The sequence below is a fragment of the Sinohyriopsis cumingii genome, unplaced genomic scaffold, assembly GCF_028554795.1.
Source record: "Sinohyriopsis cumingii isolate HCF-2022 unplaced genomic scaffold, ASM2855479v2 utg001348l, whole genome shotgun sequence".
Taxonomy (NCBI): Eukaryota; Metazoa; Mollusca; class Bivalvia; order Unionida; family Unionidae; genus Sinohyriopsis; species Sinohyriopsis cumingii.
This window is the reverse complement of record NW_028315988.1, coordinates 499,277-524,747: the sequence shown is the minus strand read 5'-3', so window position 1 is coordinate 524,747 and position 25,471 is coordinate 499,277. Positions and strand designations below refer to the sequence as shown.

Here is a 25,471-nt window from a genome sequence, read left to right as displayed (position 1 = left end):
CTTTATTAAATGTTCACTTGTATTCTACAAAAATAAATTATATATCGAATTTTATAAAGGTTGTTGGCTTTTCGCTGTTTTATGTTACTCCTTTTAAGGCAATAGAGTCGTAATACCTAGTGCTAAAAATAATATAATTTATTAGCAATATTTACCAAGACAGAAGCTGCTTATTCTGTCTCTAAACCTTACAGGTCCAGTGGTTTGGTATCAGAAGTTTGAGTATGCTGTAAGTCACTGGTTACAGAAAGTTGCAGAGGATACATTGGGTTGTGTTCTGTGCAGCCCTGGTTGCTTCAGCTTATTTCGTGGGTCAGCGCTGATGGACAACAATGTAATGAAAGTGTACACCACCCCACCAACAAAAGGGAGGCATCACGTACAATATGATCAAGGTCTGTGTGCAAGTAGAGAGTTAAATAATTATGTACCACACACATGTTTCTTTATTCCATTGTTTGAATGTCAATATAATATAAGTGGCACGAGAAACCAAGCAAACTGGTACTTTCCTCATTTCAATACCAATTTTCCCATTATTTCATGTATCTTAAAATTAGTTGCTACTTTTTGTCTTTGATTGTAGATTGTACCATACGATAATTTTCATTTGTAAAAAAAGATGTTTATATAGCTAGAAATTAAGGTCAGTTTAGTTTACAAGTAAACTTGATATTTCCGTGGGAATACTATTGCGATGTAGGTCACCTGACGATGTGCATAACTAGGAACGTGATGATTAAATAATTCATTCTTATTTTATCTCATTTTCTGAAATCCATATGTTATCATAATGTTCCAGTTGTGATCATATGTAATTTAAAAGGCATTATTTCTTTAAAGACTGTATTGTAATTAGTTACGTGCTCATTGACTTGGATATACTCTACCTTGGGACTATTGTGAACACTTTCATAAACGTGGTGGATTGCGTCTTTGTGGTAGATAAGGACGGTCAAAGTTATTGGAATTCATTAAGAACATTCTCGGTTTGGAACTTGTGATAGGACATTTAGGTGTATTAGGGATTTAAATCCGAATACTGTAAGTGTCTCTTACAATTTTCACTTTGTCAATTGTCTGCTGATTTTACTAAGTTTATTAGTTATGTCTTCCTTCTTTTGCATAGTTCAAGTCCTAGAGTCGTAACATTGGTATGTCGTTTTAGAAAATATTACAAATTGCATGCGTCATCTAAACTGATTTACAAATACCCATGTATTGTGTTCGCGTTAAAAGCTTTAATAATGCATCTACAATAACCTTATAAAACTGAACATTCTCGCCCATAAACTAACATCTAACCGCTATCTGTAATCTTAAAACAAACATATATGAATGAAAATGGAAAATGTCGCTCACCAAAGAAGATTTCTAGAAGTCGGATGAAATGGATACGGTGCATTTTATTTAATTGTTTCGCACAATATAGTGACGATGAGATAGAGACATTCGTAGAAGTGAGACAAAATGTTCTGTTTGGTTGTCGCATGCCAATTATTTATAGGAAGAAGATGTGTTCTTCTAACAGTTGCGTATTACATTTAACGGTGCGGTGTGGTGAACGTAATTGTAACAGGCAGTATATAATGTAATTGGGGTTCCGTATGCATGTAAATATGTATGCGTAGAGTATAACAGCACACAAGCACAATATTGGCTATTAAATGACACTTTATATATCAAGTTTATAAACGTAAACATGCAGAACTTAAATAGAAATTTCGAAGGAATTATCCGGTAACATATATATATATATATATATATATATATATATATATATATATATATATATATATATATATATATAATACAAGAATGTAACGAATTAAAAGTACATACGGTAAATTTGTTGAGCATATATAGAAATTAAACCATTTGATAAAATAAATTGAAAATCCTTTAAATATTGGATTGTAACATTAACCACATTTGCCTAACAAGTCCAATATGTTTGTTTCTGGTAGCACACACAGCTGATAGCTGGTTTAGTTCACATATTAAACAATTCTTCGTTGATAATTCAGTGAACTTTGGAACGTATACACTCTGCTACAGTCGCAGCCTACAAGTGGTACTGTTATACGTGTGTCCTATACCAAATAGGACAAATATAACTTCATCTATGCAATTTGTTCTATATGTGAGATGTCATTCTCTAATAATGGAATTCATGTTTTGTCACTTATTTCTGGAATTTATATGGCACAAGAGTAGAAGTGTTTATATAAAATCTCATATTTGGAAACGGAATGCTGCTTTGACAGCACCGTCAATGATTCACAAACAATGTGACTGGGAACTAAACACTACAAAATACGTTTTCAGAATTGAATGTCTGAGCATATGATATAGTTTATAAGATGTGGGATTTTACGACTTGTTAAATGTCATGTATTTTGCAGCTTTCGGCGTGGAAACTGAATCCGAAAAAAAAACAGTTTTGATTTTGCATTTAACAATACAATTGAAAACTGCGCCTGTGACTAGCTGTAATAGTTGCAATCAAAATGAACGATTTATGAGAGAAGTGCATGAAGATTATGCCGTGGAGTTTTTAACGGGACCTGCTGCAAACGTCGTTCCAACTATCTATATAGTGGGTGGTATGACATTAATAAGAGAATGGGACTTCACTGAGTTTACTCTGAAAGACGAGCAAAGTTTTTGAAGACGTTTTGAATTAAGATAACATACTATTTGAGTTGGAAGCAGTGGGTTTGATAACAAAGAGAGTTTTTAGCAAAAACTATTGTAACAGTGACAATATTAATTTGTGCTGAATCAACGGAAAATGCATTCGTTTGCGAAATATTGAGATTGTATAAAGTTTCTGAGTATGCACAATTTGACCTTGGGTACTGCAAATTGCATAATTTGCTGGATCAACTGCATTAGAAGATAGTTTTGAAAGATACTAAAGGGATGATTTTGTTCGTCTGAGAAACAATAATGTTCCTTTTGCTATAACATACATTTTGCTTGATAGGGATGTTTCATATACTACCAGGCAAAATATACGTCCCTATGTACATCGGATCATACATCTGCGGTTAAGATCTGCGAGGGTTTTGTGTATAATCAAACAACAATCAAATTTAGATCTTACAACGATTTTATATAAACTAATAAGACCTTATTGCCAGCTCCCAGACGTCCTTTAAGCTGTAAACTATTTTCTGATATATAACTCTTATTTTGTTTACGCATGTATGTATAGGGTCACTTTGTTATAACTATATAATGCTCAGTAACTCAGCCTGCAAAATGGGATGCTAAGCAATAAAATTGTAAACTTCTTCCGAGAGATAATCCCTTCATAACTATTAAACACGATATAAAATAATGTTTTCTAAATGGTACACAACAAAAATATAGAGTTGCAATACGTAATATCCTAAAGGGATCAAAAGTATGTTATACAAACTGATTCATTTAGAAACTTGAATATGTTCTCTGCTCGTACATCTCTAAAACATTCGTTAACGACTTGTCAAAGTATTAGATTGTGACCACCGCCATTTTTACTGTAGAATGATTTGGGTAGTAAAATCTAATGATGCATGGCGTGGTGGCTGTGGACAAAAGTAGATTGCTGTAACTAACACGCATAGTGTCACTAGTTTCGCTTGTTCATATAAGAACAGACTTTACTGGCAGATACTTTCTCGAATAGCTATGTTTTCTTTAACATCACATGCATGTAAAGCAGGGGATACGATATAGATAATAAATCACCTAAAACCGATATTCTAATGGACAAGTGTTGACTTTCTTCCTTAAATATTTTATTATAGAATGATATTTGTGTTATTTTAATTTCTGTCACTTTTACAAACTACATATATCTAAGAATATATAATAATTTTATAATATTACTATGCTGACGATAATAACACAGATTTTGTTTCACGATCGGTAACCTGTTCGATGCTAAATGCGGCTCAGTACAGACGAACGTCCGTAACAGGACAATAATGAGACCAAACGAATCGCTATTATAATGAGATTTGTTTGCACAATCGGGCTAGAACGATGTGTGCAATGTGCTGATCATTCAGGCTCAAACGGAAAGAATTAGGGACTTTTAAGTGTATTCATATTTGCAGGTGAGGACAGGTGGCTTTGTACGTTATTGCTGCAGCAGGGATACCGAGTGGAGTACGTGGCCGCCTCTGATGCGTTGACAGAAGCACCAGAAGGCTTCAACGAATTCTTCAATCAAAGACGTAGATGGTCCCCCTCTACAATGGCCAATATACTTGATCTCCTTCTTGACTGGAAACATGTCATAAAACAGAATCCGGACATATCAACACTGTACATTTTCTACCAAATGTTTCTGATGTTTTCATCCATTCTGACACCTGGGACCATATTCCTCATGCTCGTTGGTGCGATACAGACGGCATACTCTGCTATAGACCTCTGGGTTGTGCTGTTGATAAACATTCTGCCATTAGTTGCTTTTGTTATCCTTTGTTTCAATGCGAAATCAGAAACTCAGGTAAGATCTTTTGGTCTGAAGTATACTTTTATATATTATCTACATCACTTTACATTGTCCTATAAATTGTAAAACTACTCAAGGTAATATTAGCAGTTATTTATATACGTAAAGCATTTACTCGCTGTTAAGTTATTTTAGTACAGAAATATATAATCTAAATATTATTCAATGGTGTGATATGGATTGTATGTAGGTTTGTTAACTAATCACATACTTTAAATGTTCTTTTATACTTAAATAATGTTAATTTTAGCGAACATACGTAAGTGTCATATTAAGAAGAGTTATTTTTATATTAAAGACAGATATTGATTCTGATTATGGAAGACAAAAAGAAGTGATATCGTCTTCAATACAACAGTAACGCATATCTATAATAACATACATCATGCAAGAACATATAGCTTACTTTTCATTTATGTTCCTCTAATACAGCTTAAATGATACATATTTTTAACCTATTTAAATTTTATTGTATCAATATTTTGCTGTAAACGTTACTGGAAGCATAAGAACCTGTTACAGATCATTGTACATGTTAATAAAAGTATAAATATTGATTTTGATTTGGTGTTGAAAACTGTTATGATTGTTGTAATAAATGATTAATCTGATTACATCGCAGCAAATTTTTATAATACATTTTAGTCAGGGCCAAGTTCGTATTAAAGACACGACTATTATCCAATAATTGAATGTTCTTACCAAAATGAACGCCATATCATATGCATATTAAGTTGCGTCACTTTCTTCATGCTATACGATTCTGACATGTGAGTAACGTCTGGCAAATTGGTGAACAACCAGAGCGAAGCTTGCTCATTTCATGAAATCGGCTGTATTCATCTTGCTATTATCGCGAAACAATCAATTTGCTCGCTTCAAGAACATATCGTACTGTCACCAAATTTGATGAAAAGATCTTGGTAGCTGGAAAACATATTTAAGAATTTGATGGATGAAATTTTATAGGAAGAAATGTATGATAATAACCAAAGTACCAATTTTGTTTTCTTTCTTTTACCCAGCTTACGTTTGCCGCAATTCTATCCATAGCGTACTCGTTGGTGATGATGTTGGTGATCATAGGTCTAATGATCACTATTGTTGACCTCGGATTCTGCTCAGTCACGACTATATTCTTCATTTTTGTCGCTAGTGTGTTTGTAATATCCGCACTTCTGCATCCACAGGTATCAATACATTATAGTCACAAATCAATACTGCTTTACCACTTCATAAGCAATGTTTGTTGTAATTTTTTTTTTGCACAGGTCAAAAAATCATATGGTATTAATATACCACTCGAAAAAGAATAACAATTTAGGATCAGATTTTATGAAAAATAATAACGTGTATTTTCTCTTTGACTTGATTCTATAAACAGACATTAAGAATTTAAATTACCAGTGCCATTATACTAAGATTTCTGTAACTATGCCACGCAGTAATAGGTAAATCAAAATGCGAGACAGTTATATATATATATATATATATATATATATATATATATATATATATATATATATATATATATATATATATATGCATGCGCGTGTGTGTGTATTCATATAATATTTTGAACTTTCTCGCGACAGGAATTCTCCTGCATTTTCCACGGTTTCCTGTATTTTCTTGCCATCCCTGCTACATCTGTGGTAATGGTTCTGTACTCGCTCTGCAATCTGAACGTAACGTCCTGGGGCACACGAGAGACAGCTCAAACCTCTTCCGGTAACGATGCAGGAAAGTCCGGAAATCCAAGCAATTGGTTTGATGTATCAAGAGGTGCGCTTAGGTACTTAGATAAATGTTTGGTTTAACTACCCACTGATACACACACATTTATTGAAACAAGTGGACATCATCGTTTTTTTGTCATAATAAATCTATTTCTAAATTTTAAAATTACCTCATGAACATTAAACATGGTTACCTCCATTTGTTTCTCGACGATATCTTTTTCATCACTTGAAACACTTACGCTATCATTCTCGACTTAGCTAGTATTGTTATCCTGTGTTCTGTATACAAATTGTGGTCGTTTAGAACCACGATTATTATGCCGAAACAATGCTTTTGTTGCCAAGACTACATTTGCGTTACATAAGAGAAATGTAAATTCTCATTTACCTGCCATCAGTTTATCCATCACTTGCTTTGATGCAAGGCGAAATTGCAAACGGTTTCGTACAATTATTCTAACTTTCAATTCCAAATTGTATTCCTGTTGTGGATTCTTTATGTAACTAGCAAGTCAGCACGTAGGACAGTGAACAAATTATCATTCGTAATGTTAGATGTGAATGTTGTTTACACTGATTAGGGCTCAGACCAGAATGTCTAAACCGTAATCAGAACAGAAATCGTACCAGCAAATGATTTATCCAACACTCAGTCAGGGATGTTGATGCCAGGGAAGCGTTGAAATCTTTCCTTTCAGCAAGCGACGACAATGCCTCGTATCAAGTATCGTTTTATCATTCATCTTATTATATGGAGGCGGTGAAAATGGATACCAGTTTACATCTGCTGATACAATAACCAATGATACGATCTCCAGTCATCCCCCGATGAATCAAGTAAATACACTCAGGCCTTTTAAAAACACTTTTGATCATTGTTATTCCTATTCCACTGCCACATTGAAAACGTCACAAAATGCTAAATGAGATAATCGTACTATCTCAAATGATACCCCATACATGAGTTAGGTATGGCAACAGTGTTCTGTAATGTTTGCGGTCTAGTCATACTGGGATTAACGGTAATATGAAAGTAGATAATGTAGTCATAAATCGCATGTAATCACCCGTTATGCACCCACAACTGGCCCGCAATCATCAGTTGCTGAAATTAAGACTGCATATACACTGACCTCAAATATTAATCAAATCGGCATGTTCTTTATACTGGGTAAAATGAATGCAATCTCCAAATATCAGCTAGAACATTAATCCCGTTATTGGAGATCAACATCCTTCATACATGATATTTAGTACAGCTAATGTACAGAAGACCTATATCTAACTCATGCATACGTCTGAAGGATAAAGTTCGAGTAGGTACATGCCTTATCCCTAGCCACGTAGTGGAACTAATTCTTGCTGAGTGTATCGATAACCATTCTTGCTGAGTGCATCGATAACCATTCTTGCTGAGTGTATCGATAACCATTCTTGCTGAGTGTATCGACAACCATTCTTGCTGAGTGTATCGACGACCATTCTTGTTGAGTGCATCGATAACCATTCTTGCTGAGTGCATCGATAACCATTCTTGCTGAGTGTATCGACAACCATTCTTGCTGAGTGTATCGACGACCATTCTTGTTGAGTGCATCGATAACCATTCTTGCTGAGTGTATCGACAACTATTCTTGCTGAGTGCATCGATAACTATTCTTGCTGAGTGTATCGACGACCATTCTTGTTGAGTGTATCAATAACCATTCTTGCTGAGTGTATCGACAACCATTCTTGCTGTGTATATCGACAACCACTCTTGCTGAGTGTATCGACAACCACTCTTGCTGAGTGTATCGACAACCATTCTTGATGAGTGTAACGGCAACCATTCTTGCCGAGTGTTTCGACAACCATTCTTGCTGTGTGCATCGACTTCCTCAAGACGGAAAATGTGTTATGTTAGCTTGACTAAAAAGAGCCATGATAACGTACCGCCAGAATAAATATTGGTCTTATGTAAACAATGCTTGATCCATAAAGCATTTTGATCGTTTATTGTAATAATGTTATATTTTGTACCTTCATCCTTTTGATGTAACGTTTCAAGAGTTTTAACACGTTTACGCTTTATATTTTATCTCGTGAATTTGTCATATGTGTTGAGGGACTATCACGTGTGGTGTATAAAAGCAATAGTCACTTTCGATACGTAACATAGAATTCTTACAAACAAAGTCATAGGTTTTACAGTTAATACTCCTTTGTATATTTCACAATCTGTTGATAGTGTCTGTTAATGATTGGTTGACCCTTTTGTCTGTTTCAGCAGAACACATTATATGTTGAACCATAGACTGGTAGTTGTATTCTGAAAAGCTTTTGTTTTTCTTTTCTTTTAACAGATGCTTGAGTTTCTCCCCGCAAAGCGACCAAGGATATATCCTGCAGAAACTTGATCAAGTGGAAAAGCAACTAAACCAACTAAATCAACGAGTGGAAGACATCACTTTGACGCAACATGCGGTCAGCTCTCCAGCAAGTCCGACAGACTCAACTGTTGATAGTAATTATCTCCGTTAAAAGGCCTTAATTTGTATCATTGTATATCCCTTTGTTAAGCTAAAAGATTTCGATGATTACGCATTTCATTTGTAATACGTCAAAGAACGGATTCATTTGTAAGTTTTTGTTACATTTGAACCAATTTAGTTGACTATTTGGTGAGGTGCAAAGTATAAACTCATCCATATTTATCACCAAAAGAAATACACTTGCTTATCATTGTTATCAATATGTGAAAGTTTGCAAATGGAAGCATACAAAAAGATACGGAAAAGCTAAAAATGAAAAAGAAATAAACAAGATACGGAGAAAAATAAAACTTGATAGCTCAAATGATTTAATTTATTCCCTTGTTTTCATAAGTAGCTCAATATGGGATACATGCATTTTAATATCGTTTACAAAAATATGTAATTAAATTAATAACTTAACAATGTACGGTGACAAAAATAGTGCATGAGACTATTACTATCTTTAAACATTTTCCATTTCTTTGTTAAGACTATGGTTGAGTTTCTTGCAGCAGTTGGATTACAATCAACTGTCAAAATAGATATAAGCTCCACGATTAGGAAAGCGCTTTACAAATTTGCATCCATTTAAGAAAATCACCGGCATCTCTTCTAATGGAGTGATGCAATGTCGTATTAAATTATTCTTATCCAGCAGCCTTGATGTGGCACAGGCAAGAGGGCGTCGATTCTGTAGGCTTTTTAATATTGAAGTGAATTTCATTTCATGCAGGATGTCCATTCATAGCGCGATTGATGCTTATTAAGGTACATCTAGTTTTAATAATTAATATTTTTTATAATTAATAATTATACATTAGATAATAGTTCATGTTTTATTCCAGATATTATTGATAATGACACAAAGATATATGATAACTGTGAAACAGTGATATATGATTGGATTCAGGAAGAGAAGCTCAAGAATGCGACCCGCGGTGAATTGGATGGAGACGAACGAAAGTTCTGGAAGTATATGATTAAAAGATACCTTTCCCCGTTGGTTCAGACAGACGAGGAAAAACGAAGCGTGGAAGAAGAGCTAACCGCTCTACGGAATAAAGTGTGCTTGTTTTTCATTCTTGCCAACGCCATGTTTATTTGCATAATATTCACGTTGCAGCAGGTTACAAGCCAGACTAAAAGCCTCTCGATTCCTCTCCCTTGTGTCACCAGGAATGGTAAAATAGATTACGTGGAACCGATATCTTTGACTTTCACGTTCATTTTCGGCGTTCTTCTGCTTGTACAGTTTGTCTGCATGCTCCTACACCGCTTTGGCACTTTGGTTCACATCTGCGCCAGGACGGAGATATTTAAATCCAAAATGGACGACGATAAAACAAACTACGAGCAGCTGTATCGTGATTTAGCACAAATGAGTCATATAGATCAACGTCCGAAACGGGCCCAGAGTATTTTCCTGAAAAGTACAGTAGAACTAAGTAAAGGTAAGAATCAAGGTGGACAAATTGTGATCTTTTAGATAAGTTCGATCTCGGAAACGTTTAGATCGAATGATAAAGCGTAAAAACGGGAAATCGCCGTTAATTGGCGGTCAACGACTTCGCACGCTCTAGTATTCTTGGCAAACCATCATCATCTCAACAGTATTGACATACGTTTTTCTCACCTATGCGAGAGAGAAATCGCGCTGTTTAGCTAAACTTACTTGACTGAAATAATTGTTAAATATTCAAGCAACAACAACACTAAATAGATAACAAAAAGAAATCAAATAATGGAACCTAATGGTCTCTTATCTTTGATAATGCAGCATACAAAACATTTTCAGAGACACACACATATACAAGCGAAGTCGAGCTTTTTGGTATTATCCTAGAAATTTGTTCCTCTCTGTAACTCAATAAAGTTTCTGGTCGGCGTCATTACATGTAACTAAAATCACCTAAATCGTTTTAAATAATTGGTGTGAAACGAACGGGGTGCTGTTAGCAACATATAATGGATATGTACTGAAAATTTAATGAGCTACAGATAGGATAAAATTCACGAGGCTGTTTGGAATGAACTATAACAGAAAACACTTCCATACATACAGGCGTTAATAGCCACAAAAATCGTGAAGTCGCCAACAACCAGAAATGTGTTATGTAAAACTGGTTTATTCAAACATTGTCATACAACCCCAATCAGCCCTAGTATAATCAAAATAATACTGCGAAAGAAAACGAACACTCCTGCATTTATCAGAGTGGTTCTGTTATCAGTCCACATGTTATTCTACCAGTAACGTCCATGTAGTGTGTCACTGCACTAGTGATGGCAACACTTGCAATATTTCCAGGACAGAAACAATAAATTTCCAAGTAAGTCATAAATTATAAATCTTCTTGTGAGTCACTAGAGAGTTCGTTACAACTGAACCCAGTATTGTAATTTTATCATACCATTGCTTACCATATAGTGTTTTCTCCAAGTGATGAAATTTAAACGTTTGCCGTGTTGAAGATTACAATAATTACTTATTGTCATTTTCATATGACATCCATCAATTAAATATGACAATACAGTAATAATATCAATTGATTTTTGTTGCAATTTATTATGCACAGAACATGTGTACTTAAGGTCGACAGGTCACCCCGTTGCCCTCATCAACATATTCGCATTAATGCGAGTACTTATAGAACTAGATCACGTGGCTCGAGACGCTGATTGTGCAATGTATCCAACACATAACGTATACAACGTTTCCTTTTTCTTTCATTTTCTCTATTTCTAAGAGAGGCATATATAGCTAGATTGTACTTATATAAATATTCAAATTTTCACAAAAGAGTACAAGAACTGACGACCTTTATGTGAAGTGAGAGGCAACAATAATAGCTGAATAATATTATACGTGTTGAATATGTTATCTATATTGCAAAAATGAATGGCTATTTAAATTAAATTGGAAACAAATTGGGCTAGAAAAATAATCGCTGTCGGTGTTTGTACCATTGGCAAGGAAATCAAAGTCGTGGGGTTACATTATTTGTCTTTCCACGATTCTCTATAACCTAACCCTCTGACAAGTATTTCCTTGTCTCGGTGCTAACCCCAACATAGATCATAGTAATCACGTTTTTTGGAATTACTTTTACAAGTTCAGAATAATAAAGGTATTTTGGGCGTTCATGATATTAAGGACGAAACCTGGGAGTTTTTCGACCAAGATTCAGCCATATCAGTTGAGTAACCAGTAACACACGTCATTATGATATGTGATATGCCCGCGGCTTTAGTTTTCAAACAAGTGAAATGTATTTGCAATCTCAGATATAAAGTATTTTGTGTCTTTTTTATATAATGTTGACGGAAAGTGTCAGCGTGTTCTATTGTGTCAGAAGGCTACATGTATACAGCTTTACGTTCCGATTAAAGCTTACTTAGAATAATCATGATATCGATATGACGTCGATCGTCAGAGCGCTTACCCGTTTTATTTCAAAGAGCTAGCGATTTAAAAGTGTTTTGTTTAGTAGCCTTTAATGATGGTAATAGTCGTGCGAAATTATAACATATAAACGTATACAAATTTTTTCGATCTTCCGCCACCAAAGAAAAACAAGACAAAAACACACAAGAAACAAACAAACAAACTTGATTAAATATAGAAACTTTTCAATATGTATTACAAAGTACCCATCATACTCTCCGTAATCAACATAAAAGTATAATCGGTGAAGCCATACTCTTGTCTTTCATTTACTGGGATTTAATGACAATAACTTGATTTTGATGAAAAAAGCATCAAGGCGATAAAACATAAACATTCTAAAGGAAGAGTTAGTATCAATGCTATCAAACGACCTATGATACAGACGATATGAAGTCTACTTTATGGTCAGTGATTACAAATGGCGTACGATAGATGCAATATTGAGTCTGGTAAGCGCATATGGGATTTGGTGTCTGGTAAGAGCATAGGGAATAGGCAGCAGAGGTAGAGTTTATAATAATAAGTGCTTACAAATGGTGTACCATTTAGGGAAACTGAGTATTGTTAGATTTTAGGGCGAGTGTGTATGTGTGCATGATTTTGATTTTGTTAACGCAGCTTTAACAATTTCAAGCCATTTTTCTACGATGTCTGCAGTGTGGCAGTTTATCGTGATGTCCAGAACCGGGGCATCATGCTGCATACATGCAACATCAAGTCCCACCGAGTCATGTTATCTTGACATCTGGCCGACCAGTCACCTAAATCTGAGCTCTTAATGCTGATCGCCGGGGTTCGAACCCGCAACCTCCCGCATCACTAGCGGATATTTTCGGTGATATGGAGACGAGTTAGAGGTCTATTCTATCTTAAATCTAGTTAGATTGTCTGCTAAGTGTTTTCAAATTGTGTACGAAACAATATAAATGGAGTCTGGTTACAGCACAGGAGGTATGGAGTCAGGTACGAGTTTACAGGATATGTAGTCTGGTTAGAGTTTACAGGATATGTAGTCGGGTTAGCGTTTACAGGATATGAAGTCATGTCAGAGTTTACAGGATATGTAGTCAGGTCAGAGTTTACAGGATATGTAGTCGGGCTAGCGTTTACAGGATATAAAGTCATGTTAGAGTTTACAGGATATGTAGTCAGGTCAGAGTTTACAGGATATGTAGTCAGGTTAGAGTTTACAGGATATGAAGTCATGTTAGAGTTTACAGGATATGTAGTTATGTCAGAGTTTACAGGATATGTAGTCCTGTTAGAGTTTAAAGGATATGTAGTCAGGTTAGAGTTTACAGGATATGTAGTCATGTCAGAGTTTACAGGATATGTAGTCATGTCAGAGTTTACAGGATATGTAGTCATGTCAGAGTTTACAGGATATGTAGTCATGTCAGAGTTTACAGGATATGTAGTCATGTCAGAGTTTACAGGACATGTAGTCAGGTTAGAGTTTACAGGATATGAAGTCATGTTAGAGTTTACAGGATATGTAGTCATGTTAGAGTTTACAGGATATGTAGTCAGGTTAGAGTTTACAGGATATGTAGTCATGTCAGAGTTTACAGGTTATGTAGTCAGGTTAGCGTTTACAGGATATGTAGTCAGATTAGAGTTTACAGGATATGTAGTCATGTCAGAGTTTACAGGATATGTAGTCATGTCAGAGTTTACAGGATATGTAGTCATGTTAGAGTTTAAAGGATTTGTAGTCAGGATAGAGTTTACAGGATATGTAGTCAGATTAGAGTTAACAGGATATGAAGTCATGTCAGAGTTTACAGGATATGTAGTCAGGTTAGAGTTTACAGGATATGTAGTCAGGTTAGAGTTTACATGATATGTAGTCATGTCAGAGTTTACAGGATATGTATTCAGGTCAGAGTGTACAGGATATGTAGTCATGTTAGAGTTTATAGGATATGAAGGCATTTTAGAGTTTACAGGATATGTAGTCATGTCAGAGTTTACAGGATATGTAGTCATGTCAGAGTTTACAGGAATTGTAGTCATGTCAGAGTTTAAAGGATATGAATTCACAACAAAGGCCAATGCAGAAAGCTAAAATAGACATAAAGACTGCACATGTTGATACCGATTCTCACAATTTCGTTCATAACAACATTTCAAGACGTTGATTCACTCGAAACGTCTGGAAACATTTTTTTGACTGCGCTGTTAACAAGTACGTACGTATTCATGTATGTATGTATGTATGTATGTATGTATGTATGTATGTATGTATGTATGTATGTATTCTACTGCGAACGTTTTTTGTATGCATTTGAATATCTTACATTCGACTTGCAAATATAGGTCTTAGATAAATTATGAAATGGTTTCAGGAGGAAAAACATTCCATGTATTTTAGAAATGGATTCACGGTAATTTCCGTTTGCTTATAAAACAGATGATAGGCCGTCACAGTGGTTATCGAAATTAGAAGTATAGCTTTTTAGGTCAACTGTTGAATAGTTCATGAAAGTACAGAAGCGTTCTAAAGATATTACAAATGGGTTGACACAAATTTTGATTTGCCTATTATTGCAGTTGATAATCATTCCGCTGATGCATCGCAGTCTCAACCGGGCGGTGACATAGAACGAGAGTCGAACAGGAGAAACAGTTTTGGCGATAAATGTGAAAGTGTTGTCAAATTTGTGAAAAGAAGGCAGACTCTGAGGCATCAAATAAGAAAAGACGAAGAAATGAAGGAAATCCATAAACACTTTCCAAGTCTCTCACAACGATCCCATAGGGCCATATTTACGCTACTTCACGGTAATAATTACATTCATAACATAAAATATATATATATATATATATATATATATATATATATATATATATATATATATATATATATATATATATATATATATAATGTATTTTTCCATATTTGATATAAGTTACATTTTCTTTTTTGAGAGTGCAATCTTTTGTGTGCGGAAACTGAATGTTTGTAGCAGTTTACATATAAGTGCTTTTTAGTTTTACTGTTTTTAAAATGTATTTGTAGAAAATTAATAATTTCAAAAAGCTGCGTTATAATAATCATTTACTGACAGCAAAACTTTTTTATGACGCAAAACTATGAAATAATGTTGTTATAATTGGGCATGTATTACGTTCTCAACGTAAAGAGATATTTACACATTTTTGCTTTGCCGTTTCTTGGTCCGTAGAATTTTATGTGATTTTGTATAGATAGTACCTTATGTTCGTATTTCTCAGAGATACGCGTTTCAGTGGCTGTTAAACCTAACACGTAAGTTTTACGTCACTGACTTGAGGTGTCGTCAGGGTGTAGTTTCTGCTGCATCATGCACCGGAATTATTATTTTTACTATAACGAAACAGAACCCAATTCTACCTTCGCTTTGCGTCTCCAAGTATGCGTATGTTCATCAAAACTTTATCATCACCGAAACAAAGGCCTGAAATTATATAATATTATTGAAGATACTTACATATTTTTATTATATACAGGAGCTGCTACAGGCGATTCAACTAGCGATGGAGAGACGTTGAGGCTATGAGAACTGGACCTAAGTTCACAGGCGCATTACTTATGTTGAGAGGACTGTGCAGCAATTCAGATGTATTTCGTATTAATGAAATCACATGTATGCTTTATTTACTCGCAGCAACGATTCTCAAGTAGAGGTTAACAGTATATATGTTGACCAGCGATTACAAATATGCATGTAGAAATGAAACTTTAAAAAATGCCTAACATTTTACCCATAACTAAAATAAAAGAATTATTGCAGGACTGGTTTGAAAGTCGAGGAAGATTTAACTTCTCATTTAAATCATAAATTCAAAAACCATTCCTCAGAACACTTTAGATTTTGACTGTATTACTATTTTTTAAAAGTCGGCATGACGGTGTTCGTGAATCATTCTTGCGAAATCAATACAATGCATAATGTGAATGTTTTGGCGCAGTCTTAAAGACAGATTATAGGGAAGGTAAATACGTATTGTGCCGTATATAGATAATATTTCGCAGTCGTTTGAAATTGGGGCTTAACCCATATTCGTGAAAAAGCGACTTTAACAGGGCTATAACACTTCTAGACTTACAGCAGAGATAAGACTTTGTAGGATAAATGTGGTTAAATTTTATGAAATATAGTTAATGATCCTATAATGTATTCTTTTTAAGCGTAAAATTACTATAATGCTTTTTGTATTTACATATATTTTAATACTTTTCATATATGTTTGACTGTGCTTCAAACCAAATAATATATCCACAATAGCAACGTTCCTTATTTCTTTCCTATACTCATGTCACATTTCTTCCGAAATATTCATAACTTAGTTTAATAACTGTTTCAAAAATTGATTAATAATTTAATTTCAGTTTTATTTACTAACTGTTTGATAACTTTTTGATTGGCGTCAAAACGCCAAACTTTGAATTTATTTTAGTGAATTCGAACATTGGAATATAATCACATGCTAGACCGACATAAAACATCAACTAGGCTTGATCCTTTATGATAAATTAACAAAGATAGGAATACATCTAAGACGGTCAAGCGTGAACTATATACAACATGACATACATGTGTGATGAGGGTTTTGTACGCATCAATGCTCAGCTTCTTTACAAGGTTCTTAATAACAGACATAATAGTATTTATACAGGATGAAACCCAGAAAATGGGATCATTAGCTTAACTTAAAAACGTAACCAATAAAGTACAGATAGAGTTCAAAGGTAGCTACATTTGCCCCGTTGCGCAGCTATTATGCACACTAAAACCCAAGACAGAATTTTATCATCCGTCTGGTAGATTTTTGTCCTTCTAACGTGAATCCCGGTCAAAGAGAATCATGTTAATGTGTGTCTTTCTTGAAGAGTATGAGGATATGTTCAAATAATGATAATTGATTAAAATATTTTTTACTTACGTATATCATGTAATAAATATGCCCTGGAATATTTAGGCAAGTGGATGGGTGTGGTTTGTGTGATTGTGTGTGATTTGGATTTTTAACGTAGCAATAACAATTTTTCAGTCATATCGCTACGATATCTGCAGTGTGGCTGTTTATAGTGATGTCTAGCACTGGAGCATCATGCCGCAGACATGTAGCATGATGTCCCACCCAGTCACATTATCCGGACACCAGGCCGACCAATTCTAACACTAACCTCTTAATGCTGAGCGCCAATCAGGGTGTGGTTTGGAAGAGCTCTCGTGTTTTAGACAAAACTTTTCCCAGGTCAGATGTTTAACAAAAATTATAAAAACCAGATTCACCTTGACTAAAGAAATTAGATAAGCATATTTATGTGAATATGCAAATAAGCTGATTATATTGTTTACAATTTAAGCAATATTTACCATTATAGGAATCATGAATTGTATCATCAATTTTCTATTTATCTACATATCTTTTACTTAAAGATTTGTTGCTCAGCGTAAATGAAAATCGAGAAAATCTTAAGTAAAATTCATTTACAATATAGTTTCATGAATATTGGCAAGATCTCGAACAATTATAGAACATTTGGAAGAGAGACAGGTCGGATCAAAGAGAGCTGCTTTTCGTCTTTTCTCGACTTGTAATATTCAAACCATCACTGTATGTACATGTGCTCCAATGAATACAGTAAACGTGTATCACTTACTTCACACGCATGTAGGTCATGTGTGAAAATTTCAAGAAAGTGTCTGATATGTCTCATATTACCCATGGGGTTCACACTCATGCATGTAAACTTTATGTATATGTCATATGTATGTGTTGCACGTGACGCATACGTTTAAACATGTATGATACATGCCCTTTTTGTATGGGATACATTCAAATTAAAGATTCTTGATGTATATGGTTTCTATGTACATCACACTATGACAGTTAGTCTGTGTAACACGATTACGGGGTGATCAATCCGGAACATAAATAGGTACTATTGGAGCTGTATACAAGATTTTCAAGGGAAAATGTTCCTGTTTAATTGCTAAAAGTCTGGCTCACTTCAAATTATAAAATAAAGGCATCAGTGGATTAAAGGAATTTAACAACGCCTTCCTCATAATTTATTGATATATTATATGTTATCCTTTTGATCTATATGAGTATGTGTATGTCTGTGTGATATTTGCCAATGGAATAGATACATTAAAAACACTTATTAACATCAGTGAAACATGCGTTACGTGTGCATTACGTTTGTACGTTAATAGCAATATATATATATATATATATATATATATATATATATATATATATATATATATATATATATATATATATATATATATATATATATATATATATATAAGTATTTATGTATATTGTTTTTCGTCACATGTGGTTTTGCTCCTTCTTCACCAGTCCAAACGTCAGTGAAAATAATTCGGTTTTCTCAAAGATAAACTTAGTCAACGAACATATGCGTTTTGTTTTCAGACTATGTTAGTAATCTGACACAAGACAACAGAGACACGTATACAAATAAGCACGTAATTTACCTATTGCTTTATCCAACAGAACGTGTAATAGTTCAGAATTGCCCTTGCCTTTTTACGTTTAGTGTTTCTTTGTGAGTAAACGTTGCGTCTTACTCATAAGGAAAACATTAGTCTCTCTACGGTTAGGGAACTCTTTTATAATTGCGCCGTTTACACGTTTTGTGTCAATATATGGTTTACATGCATTTGTACATAAAAAAGAATGTTCTCATAACCTTAGAAACCTAACAATGCTAATCAAGTTGTCAGAATTAGCACACTTATTTATATATATTCTTACCAGGTTATTTGATTCATAGCACTCTAACATGATTCAAAATCGTACAGTAATTTTAATACTTTGCTCACTAAGTACTGGTCACCCACAGGTAGGGATAGTACATTTATTTAAACCTCATCGTCTTGTGCAACAGTGTAACAAAGTTTTTAAATCATATTCCATACCGTTTATATCTTAAGGAATAATAGGGACTTAAAGATGAAAACACAGAATATCTAGAAGGAACTGGTACTCAAAATTGCAAACTTAAACGGATGAAGAAAATAATCTGTAAGCAAATGACATATTAATGTGTTCACGCACTTGTGTATGTCCTTCATACTATGTGGGTTCGTATCAGTGCTTGATGCATTGGTAATAACAAATTTTCAGTCAAACCAAGGAATCGGCAAACAATATCAATTGATGTCATCATAGCTTATGCACTGTCAAACGAAGAGAACCAAAATGAAAAGCTAAATTGTAGGGACGTTTTGCAATCACATGACATTACTTTATTGAATGGATTACTTGAATTAGATGAATTAAAGTATGAATAACAAACAAAATACAATAACTGGAAACGGCGATAATAGGGACTTAAAGATGAAAACACAGCATATCTAGAAGGAACTTGTACTCTAGAAATGGAAGATTTATGAGCGACACATTGAAGTGCGAATATTTCACATTTACGTTTTAAAATTGATACTTAAATTTTTCAATATCTAAGCACATTAATACCCACAAAAGTATGCACATTATACTACGAATTCGATATAAAACTGTCTTTGCAATGGAGGACTCCTCTTCTTTCCCGGATTTTCAGAATCAGCCTCTTTTGAGATAAGTGTGATTCTGTCCGCTTTTTGTTGCACCTGATGGGTCAGACGAGGCGGACTGTTCACGGCTTGGCTCTGGCGATGAAGCTGGGCAGGCATATTTACTTCTTAACTGGAATGTCTGTAGATATACAAAAATATATTTTAGATACTTTAAACATAGGTTTATCAACTTCCGCTTACGACAGAACGAAGGAAATTAGATGGCTGAAATATATTATATTAGCTGATATATCAGTATTGTTTTACTTGATTGTTTAGTTAATTACTTCTGATTTTACCGTAACACAAGGCCATTGTTTGGATTAATTATGCCTTTATAGTTTTAAGCAATATTTAAGTATGCTTATCTGTTTCTTTTTCTGTATCCACGTATTTTTAAAAACAAACATCATTAAAGAAACTAGATTTAAAATAAGCAAAGAAACAAAGTTGTGACTTACTGAAAACTTATAATGCACATTCATGCTCATCTCTTGTTGTAAATATGTTACATAATTATATTCCCTTTACTACTGCCATATTCTCATCTATGAAGTTAGTATCCATTTCACAAAATAAGTATCCATGTAAGTAAATATCCATTTCGCATATTCTGTATCCATTTTACAGAGTAAATATCCACAAGAAACAGTTTCACCTATTGATTTTTGATGACTAGAGCATGAAGGTCAATGTCAACTTCTCATCAAGGTCAGATCTACAAATTATAAAACTTTGACTAATAAAATATTTCAAAAAAAACATTTATTACAAAGTGTGAGGTTGTATCTCCATGTTCCAAAATTGTTAGGTTGCCATATTTGTCTTCATCACAGATGAGTTTGATGCTAACGCTTCTGAAATTAGAATTAAGGTTTATAAACTTGTCGATTTCGAAGAGAAAATCACATATAATTTAATTTTTGAAAATAGACGGAACATGATCATATACAAAGATAATGGAGCAACAGACGCACTAACAAGCAAGTATTACCTGATTACAAACCTATAGCTATGTTAAACGGAATGTGTTATTATATAGCTTTGAATTATAATAAATGTTAAACATTCGCAGTGCATTTATAATAGTTACAATTTCAATTGTTTTTAGTTTTCTTCTAAAGTGTGACATTTCAATCCTATGATGAGTGCACTTCATCACAGCATTCTCCCCACAGAAAATTGCAGCTAATTAGGTTTTTCATTTATTTGAAATGTTTCCTATCGCCAAATATGGAAGTCGTATTGTCTGAATTTTAGAAATCCAATTCACATCGATACATAGTTAAATTAAGTTGATATAAAATTCTTCATACGTCAGATCTTCAGCACGAAGTGTCTGAAATAACCAGTACTTGATTGTGGCAGAATCAGTAAACAATGGTTTTGAAACTTAGACATCTTCGCAAGTTTTGTTAAGCGGCTGAAGTTGGCTTTTGGCAGTTTGTCCTTCTTCATATCTGAGCACAGGATACATTTTGACAACAAATGTATTGTTAGGTAATATTATTAGGGATACTAGATATTAGGGACACTAGATATTAGGGATACTAGATATTAGGGACACTAGATATTGGGGACACTAGATATTAGGGATACTAGATATTAGGGATATTAGATATTAGGGATACTTGATATTAGGGATACTTGATATTAGGGATACTTGACATAGAAAGAGATTAAATCAATCGTAAGATTGTGTTTATTCAAGTTGTTATACGAAATGTGCATCGCGTTAGTGCATTTTCGTTACTGTGAATAGTGTAGGAGAGATATTTACATTTAGAAGTAAGATGTTCCTCGTTTGCAATACTATTCATCTAGAGAATGAAATATAAGAACATTATAAGAAATATAAGAATCTAGAGAATGAAATGTAAGAACATTTAAACAACTCCCACCTACTAAGTGAGAACTAGTAGTCTGAAAACTTGTGTTCAATGTCTTACTTAAGATGAAACACTGCCAGAGGGGTATATATGACCAGTGGTTCCAGGGTAACTATGCACGCTGGTGGATGGATTCTCGACAAAACACATTTCTCTGGTAAGGTCCATTTTACGGAATTACACAATTACAGATGCAAATAATGCTACATATAAAGATGTCTAAGACATTTACTGGTTATTGTCACAGCGATATTCGTTACAATATCGTTAAAATTTGCTAATGACACTGCTCTACAAAAGATATAAATGCAAAAGTTTAAGTAAATAACACATTTTTAATATGTCACAGGTTGTCCCATGGATTAGCACTGCTGTAATTTATAGTCCTTAAGTGTCATGTCATTACTCTCACTAGCTCCATGCTGTTTGTGACGATAAGAACTCACTAAAATCGTTAAGGCTAGCACGCTCGGGAACATCTGAGAACGTGTTCGTGGCGTTTGAACGAGGATGTCAAGAAAAGGTAATCGAAGGACCTGCCATTGCGATCAAGTAAAAAAGAAATGGCGAAACGTTTTTTTCCACATCTGCACTAATTTAGCCTGTAAGAGGAAATTTATGTTGACTAATGTCTTATAATTTGCTGCTTGTTCGTTTTATTGGGGGGGGGGGGGGGCGGGGCTTGGTACTTATTACGCGCTTAGGAGTGATCTAATTTCGTAACGATTTCTAAGCATGAATGACAAGTATGTGGTCAATTACTGCGTGAAAACATTTTGAAGTTCGTAAATGTTTCAGACTTCGCAGACACGTTCATAAATAGGCAGTCTTTTAATTGACAGGTGAAATCCAATAAAATACGTCTCAAACATGGTAACTTTGCTACGTGGATAGCTGTAGTTATTTGATTGTGTAGATGTAGACCTATTCAGAGTGTTAGTGTAATTAATTATTCTGTCGTCGTATCCACGTTATGGCCATGATGCTTTTAATAATATCCGTTATAATAAGGTGACTTGTATTGTCGCTATAACCAGATTCTCCTTTAATTAGAATTCGATTTTTCTTTAAAGAGATCGAAATAGAAAAAGCAAACAGATTGTCTTGCCTTGTACTGTTAGGATCATGATAGTTCAGACTAAGTTCTCCATCAAAAGCAGTTTGAAATGATGCAGAATCCTGGTATCCTAGACCAATATAGTCAGGATTAGGGACCATAGGTCCTACCTTACACACCTGAAGTATAAAAAAAGGAATCACTGATTCTGTCATTTATATTAAATCGTATGCCATCAGTATATTATCAGCTTTGAAATGCTTCTAATTTACTCCATCATTAATGGCTATGTCTCACAGAGTAATGATAACCTTTCGTCTTTTACGGAAACAACATAATATAAACAAAAACGTAAAACGAAAGCTTCTAGGCAACCACCATTCCGTAAATCAAAATGTATATACTGACGTAAACTAATCATCGCTTGAGTCACTTTGCACCGAAATTAGTCATCTATCTATCGGAATCATTTTTCTCTGCCTTAAGCATACTGTTACACGCAAAGGATAATCTACCGAAATAATTTTACACAGCGTGAATGTGACTTTATGGTGACTGTTTTCCCCTATTTCAAAGGTCCTCAATACATCAAAATCGTTTTCACACTTGCACGATCTTCTCTTGTTTTCCATTTATATGATATATCAGTAAGCCTTTTCAAGCCGAATATTAGTTGTTCACGCCATGTAATACAAAACACGACCCAAACACCCAATACAAAGATATATTCCTAGATGAAATTATTAAGCACATATACCTAAATATCTAGATAATTCCCTGTTTAGATATTATGGAGGTTCCAGTTTTCGAAACTAATCCATGTAGTCATATTTGTCGTGAATAGTGTATGAACTCTTCTCCAAGTTATTGCCGAATTACTTGGATTCAGAAGTATTTTCCAAACAATGACTAACCATAATCAATAAATAATCACTAGAATCTAACAAGTGCCACATTCATCACATAATTAATATGAGACATGCTTACACCCCAACCAAACGCTCTTTAGAAACCATCGATATGCTATCAACTCAGTTTAATACAGGGTGGAGAAGTAAAATGTAACGAACAATCCTTAATTGACAAGGTGGAACCTTCCCAAAACAATATTATCAAACTTTATCACCAGTACATAACTCTTGTGAAAACATTTATCCAAGTAAATAGTCCTTAACTCTTTAAGTGAATAATTATTGTTTACTGTTATACGACTACTACTTCTACTACTACTACTACTACTACTACTACTACTACTACTACTAATAATAATAATAATAATAATTATTATTATTATTATTATTATTATTATTATTATTTTCCAGTTCTAGCAGCACTGTTCTTATGATACATTCCTCTTACAACCTCCTATGCGTAACCGGAATATAAGGTAAATTTTCAGCCGTTGTTTTAGCCTGGAATTCAATCAAAATAACTTGATTCACCGTGCTATAAAAGCGTAATTATATAGAAAACCCACATATTGCAAAAACCTTTACAAACAAAGAATCCTATACCGACAGGATGATATAGGCATGTAGTGTACTAATTTTTAAACCTTTTCAACTGTTTCTCGTTTTTATTCTTCCATTATATAACTTATTTATTCGTGATTCATCACTGTAATAAAACATACAAAAACTGCATATTTTCTCTTGGCTTTCAGTTTGGAAGCTGTTTTAATGAAGCTACGTGGTTATGAAGTTTGATTAACTCGAAAGATTAGGAAACTGTTTTATAATTGTGCCGATCCATACACTTTTGAAATCTCTTTTTGACTTGCACAAGTGCTTGTGTGTGCGTGCGTGCGTGCGCGCGCGTATGTGTGTGTGTTTGTACTTACAGCTACAGATTGACAGTCTCCCTCTGTGAATGGGCCACATGGGTTCCACGAGAACCATTCCTGGCGGTCGGAGCTTAGAATATCTTTAAATCTACATTATTAAAGAGATCGACGTACACGAATAGATAAGCAGAAGAAAAAAATGTATTGTGGTACATTAATTGCGGAAATTGGATGTTATAACATGATGACTTTTTTATGGAACGAAATTGTGTCAGATTACGATAGGTGGATGGGATGGATAGCTGGGTGGATACGAAAAATAAGGAAAGTATGACCCTCGGCTGTTTCGTGAAATCGGTATAGAATCTACCAGGCTATAATCTTCGTATACAGTTGTCACCCTCATAATATGTGACGATATCACGTGCTCCGTAAGGCAATCAATCCAAAAAATGACACCCTGTATAATTATGATTTATTCTTGTATTGCTCATTTTCGTGAAGTCTTTTCTTTCTTTAATGTAATACTAATTAAATCACCTATGCCTCTGCCTCTCAGTTTTGACCTCTAACTGTACGTTTAAGTTATTGGGTAGGTCTCTCAGAGAAAGGAGTACGTGTTGGGTAAAGATTAGCTGGATATGTACATTTGTAATATCGTGTCCAGGAAGAAGGACATTTGTTTTAAGGTGAGGATCTAGACAGCTTCCAAGTTATGACCCAACCAATAGGGGCAAGGTGAACCCTAAAGATAAGGTCAATTGCATATGTAATTTGTTTCTTGGCATTTCCATTAAGTGTTGTATGCTGATCGGGATAGTTCAAAATCATGACACCGGGAACAAATCCAAGTTAAGATAGATCCAGGGGTTATTGCCAGTTGTAAGTATAAATTGGCCAATTAAATGCTATATGGTTACAAGATGGAAATCTCAAAAGA

General features: G+C 34.3%; 2 protein-coding genes across 4 annotated transcripts in view; one reads left to right on the top strand and one right to left on the bottom strand.

Annotated features, from left to right (window-relative positions):
- Positions 1–18,270, top strand: part of LOC149772601 (chitin synthase chs-2-like) — a 59,676-nt gene extending 41,406 nt beyond the window's left edge. For 2 of the 3 annotated variants that reach the window (XM_089947589.1, XM_089947590.1), the window contains exons 16-23: positions 195–395; positions 4,110–4,507; positions 5,539–5,703; positions 6,109–6,308; positions 8,601–8,761; positions 9,617–10,222; positions 14,773–15,003; positions 15,712–18,270. In XM_089947589.1, the coding sequence (XP_089803715.1) occupies positions 195–395; positions 4,110–4,507; positions 5,539–5,703; positions 6,109–6,308; positions 8,601–8,761; positions 9,617–10,222; positions 14,773–15,003; positions 15,712–15,761 (2,012 nt within the window). In that variant the 3' untranslated portion in view covers positions 15,762–18,270. Of the gene's footprint in view, positions 1–194; positions 396–4,109; positions 4,508–5,538; positions 5,704–6,108; positions 6,309–8,600; positions 8,762–9,616; positions 10,223–14,772; positions 15,004–15,711 lie in introns of those variants that run through there. The other variant, XM_089947591.1, reaches the window with a different exon arrangement.
- A 1,196-nt stretch (positions 18,271–19,466) lies between these two features.
- Positions 19,467–25,471, bottom strand: part of LOC149772600 (uncharacterized) — a 33,265-nt gene continuing 27,260 nt past the window's right edge. The window contains exons 11-14 of the mRNA XM_089947598.1: positions 24,589–24,679; positions 22,800–22,927; positions 20,575–20,659; positions 19,467–19,941 (exon numbers count right to left, since the gene is read on the bottom strand). Of these exons, the coding sequence (XP_089803724.1) occupies positions 19,810–19,941; positions 20,575–20,659; positions 22,800–22,927; positions 24,589–24,679 (436 nt within the window). The 3' untranslated portion in view covers positions 19,467–19,809. The remainder of the gene's footprint in view (positions 19,942–20,574; positions 20,660–22,799; positions 22,928–24,588; positions 24,680–25,471) is intronic.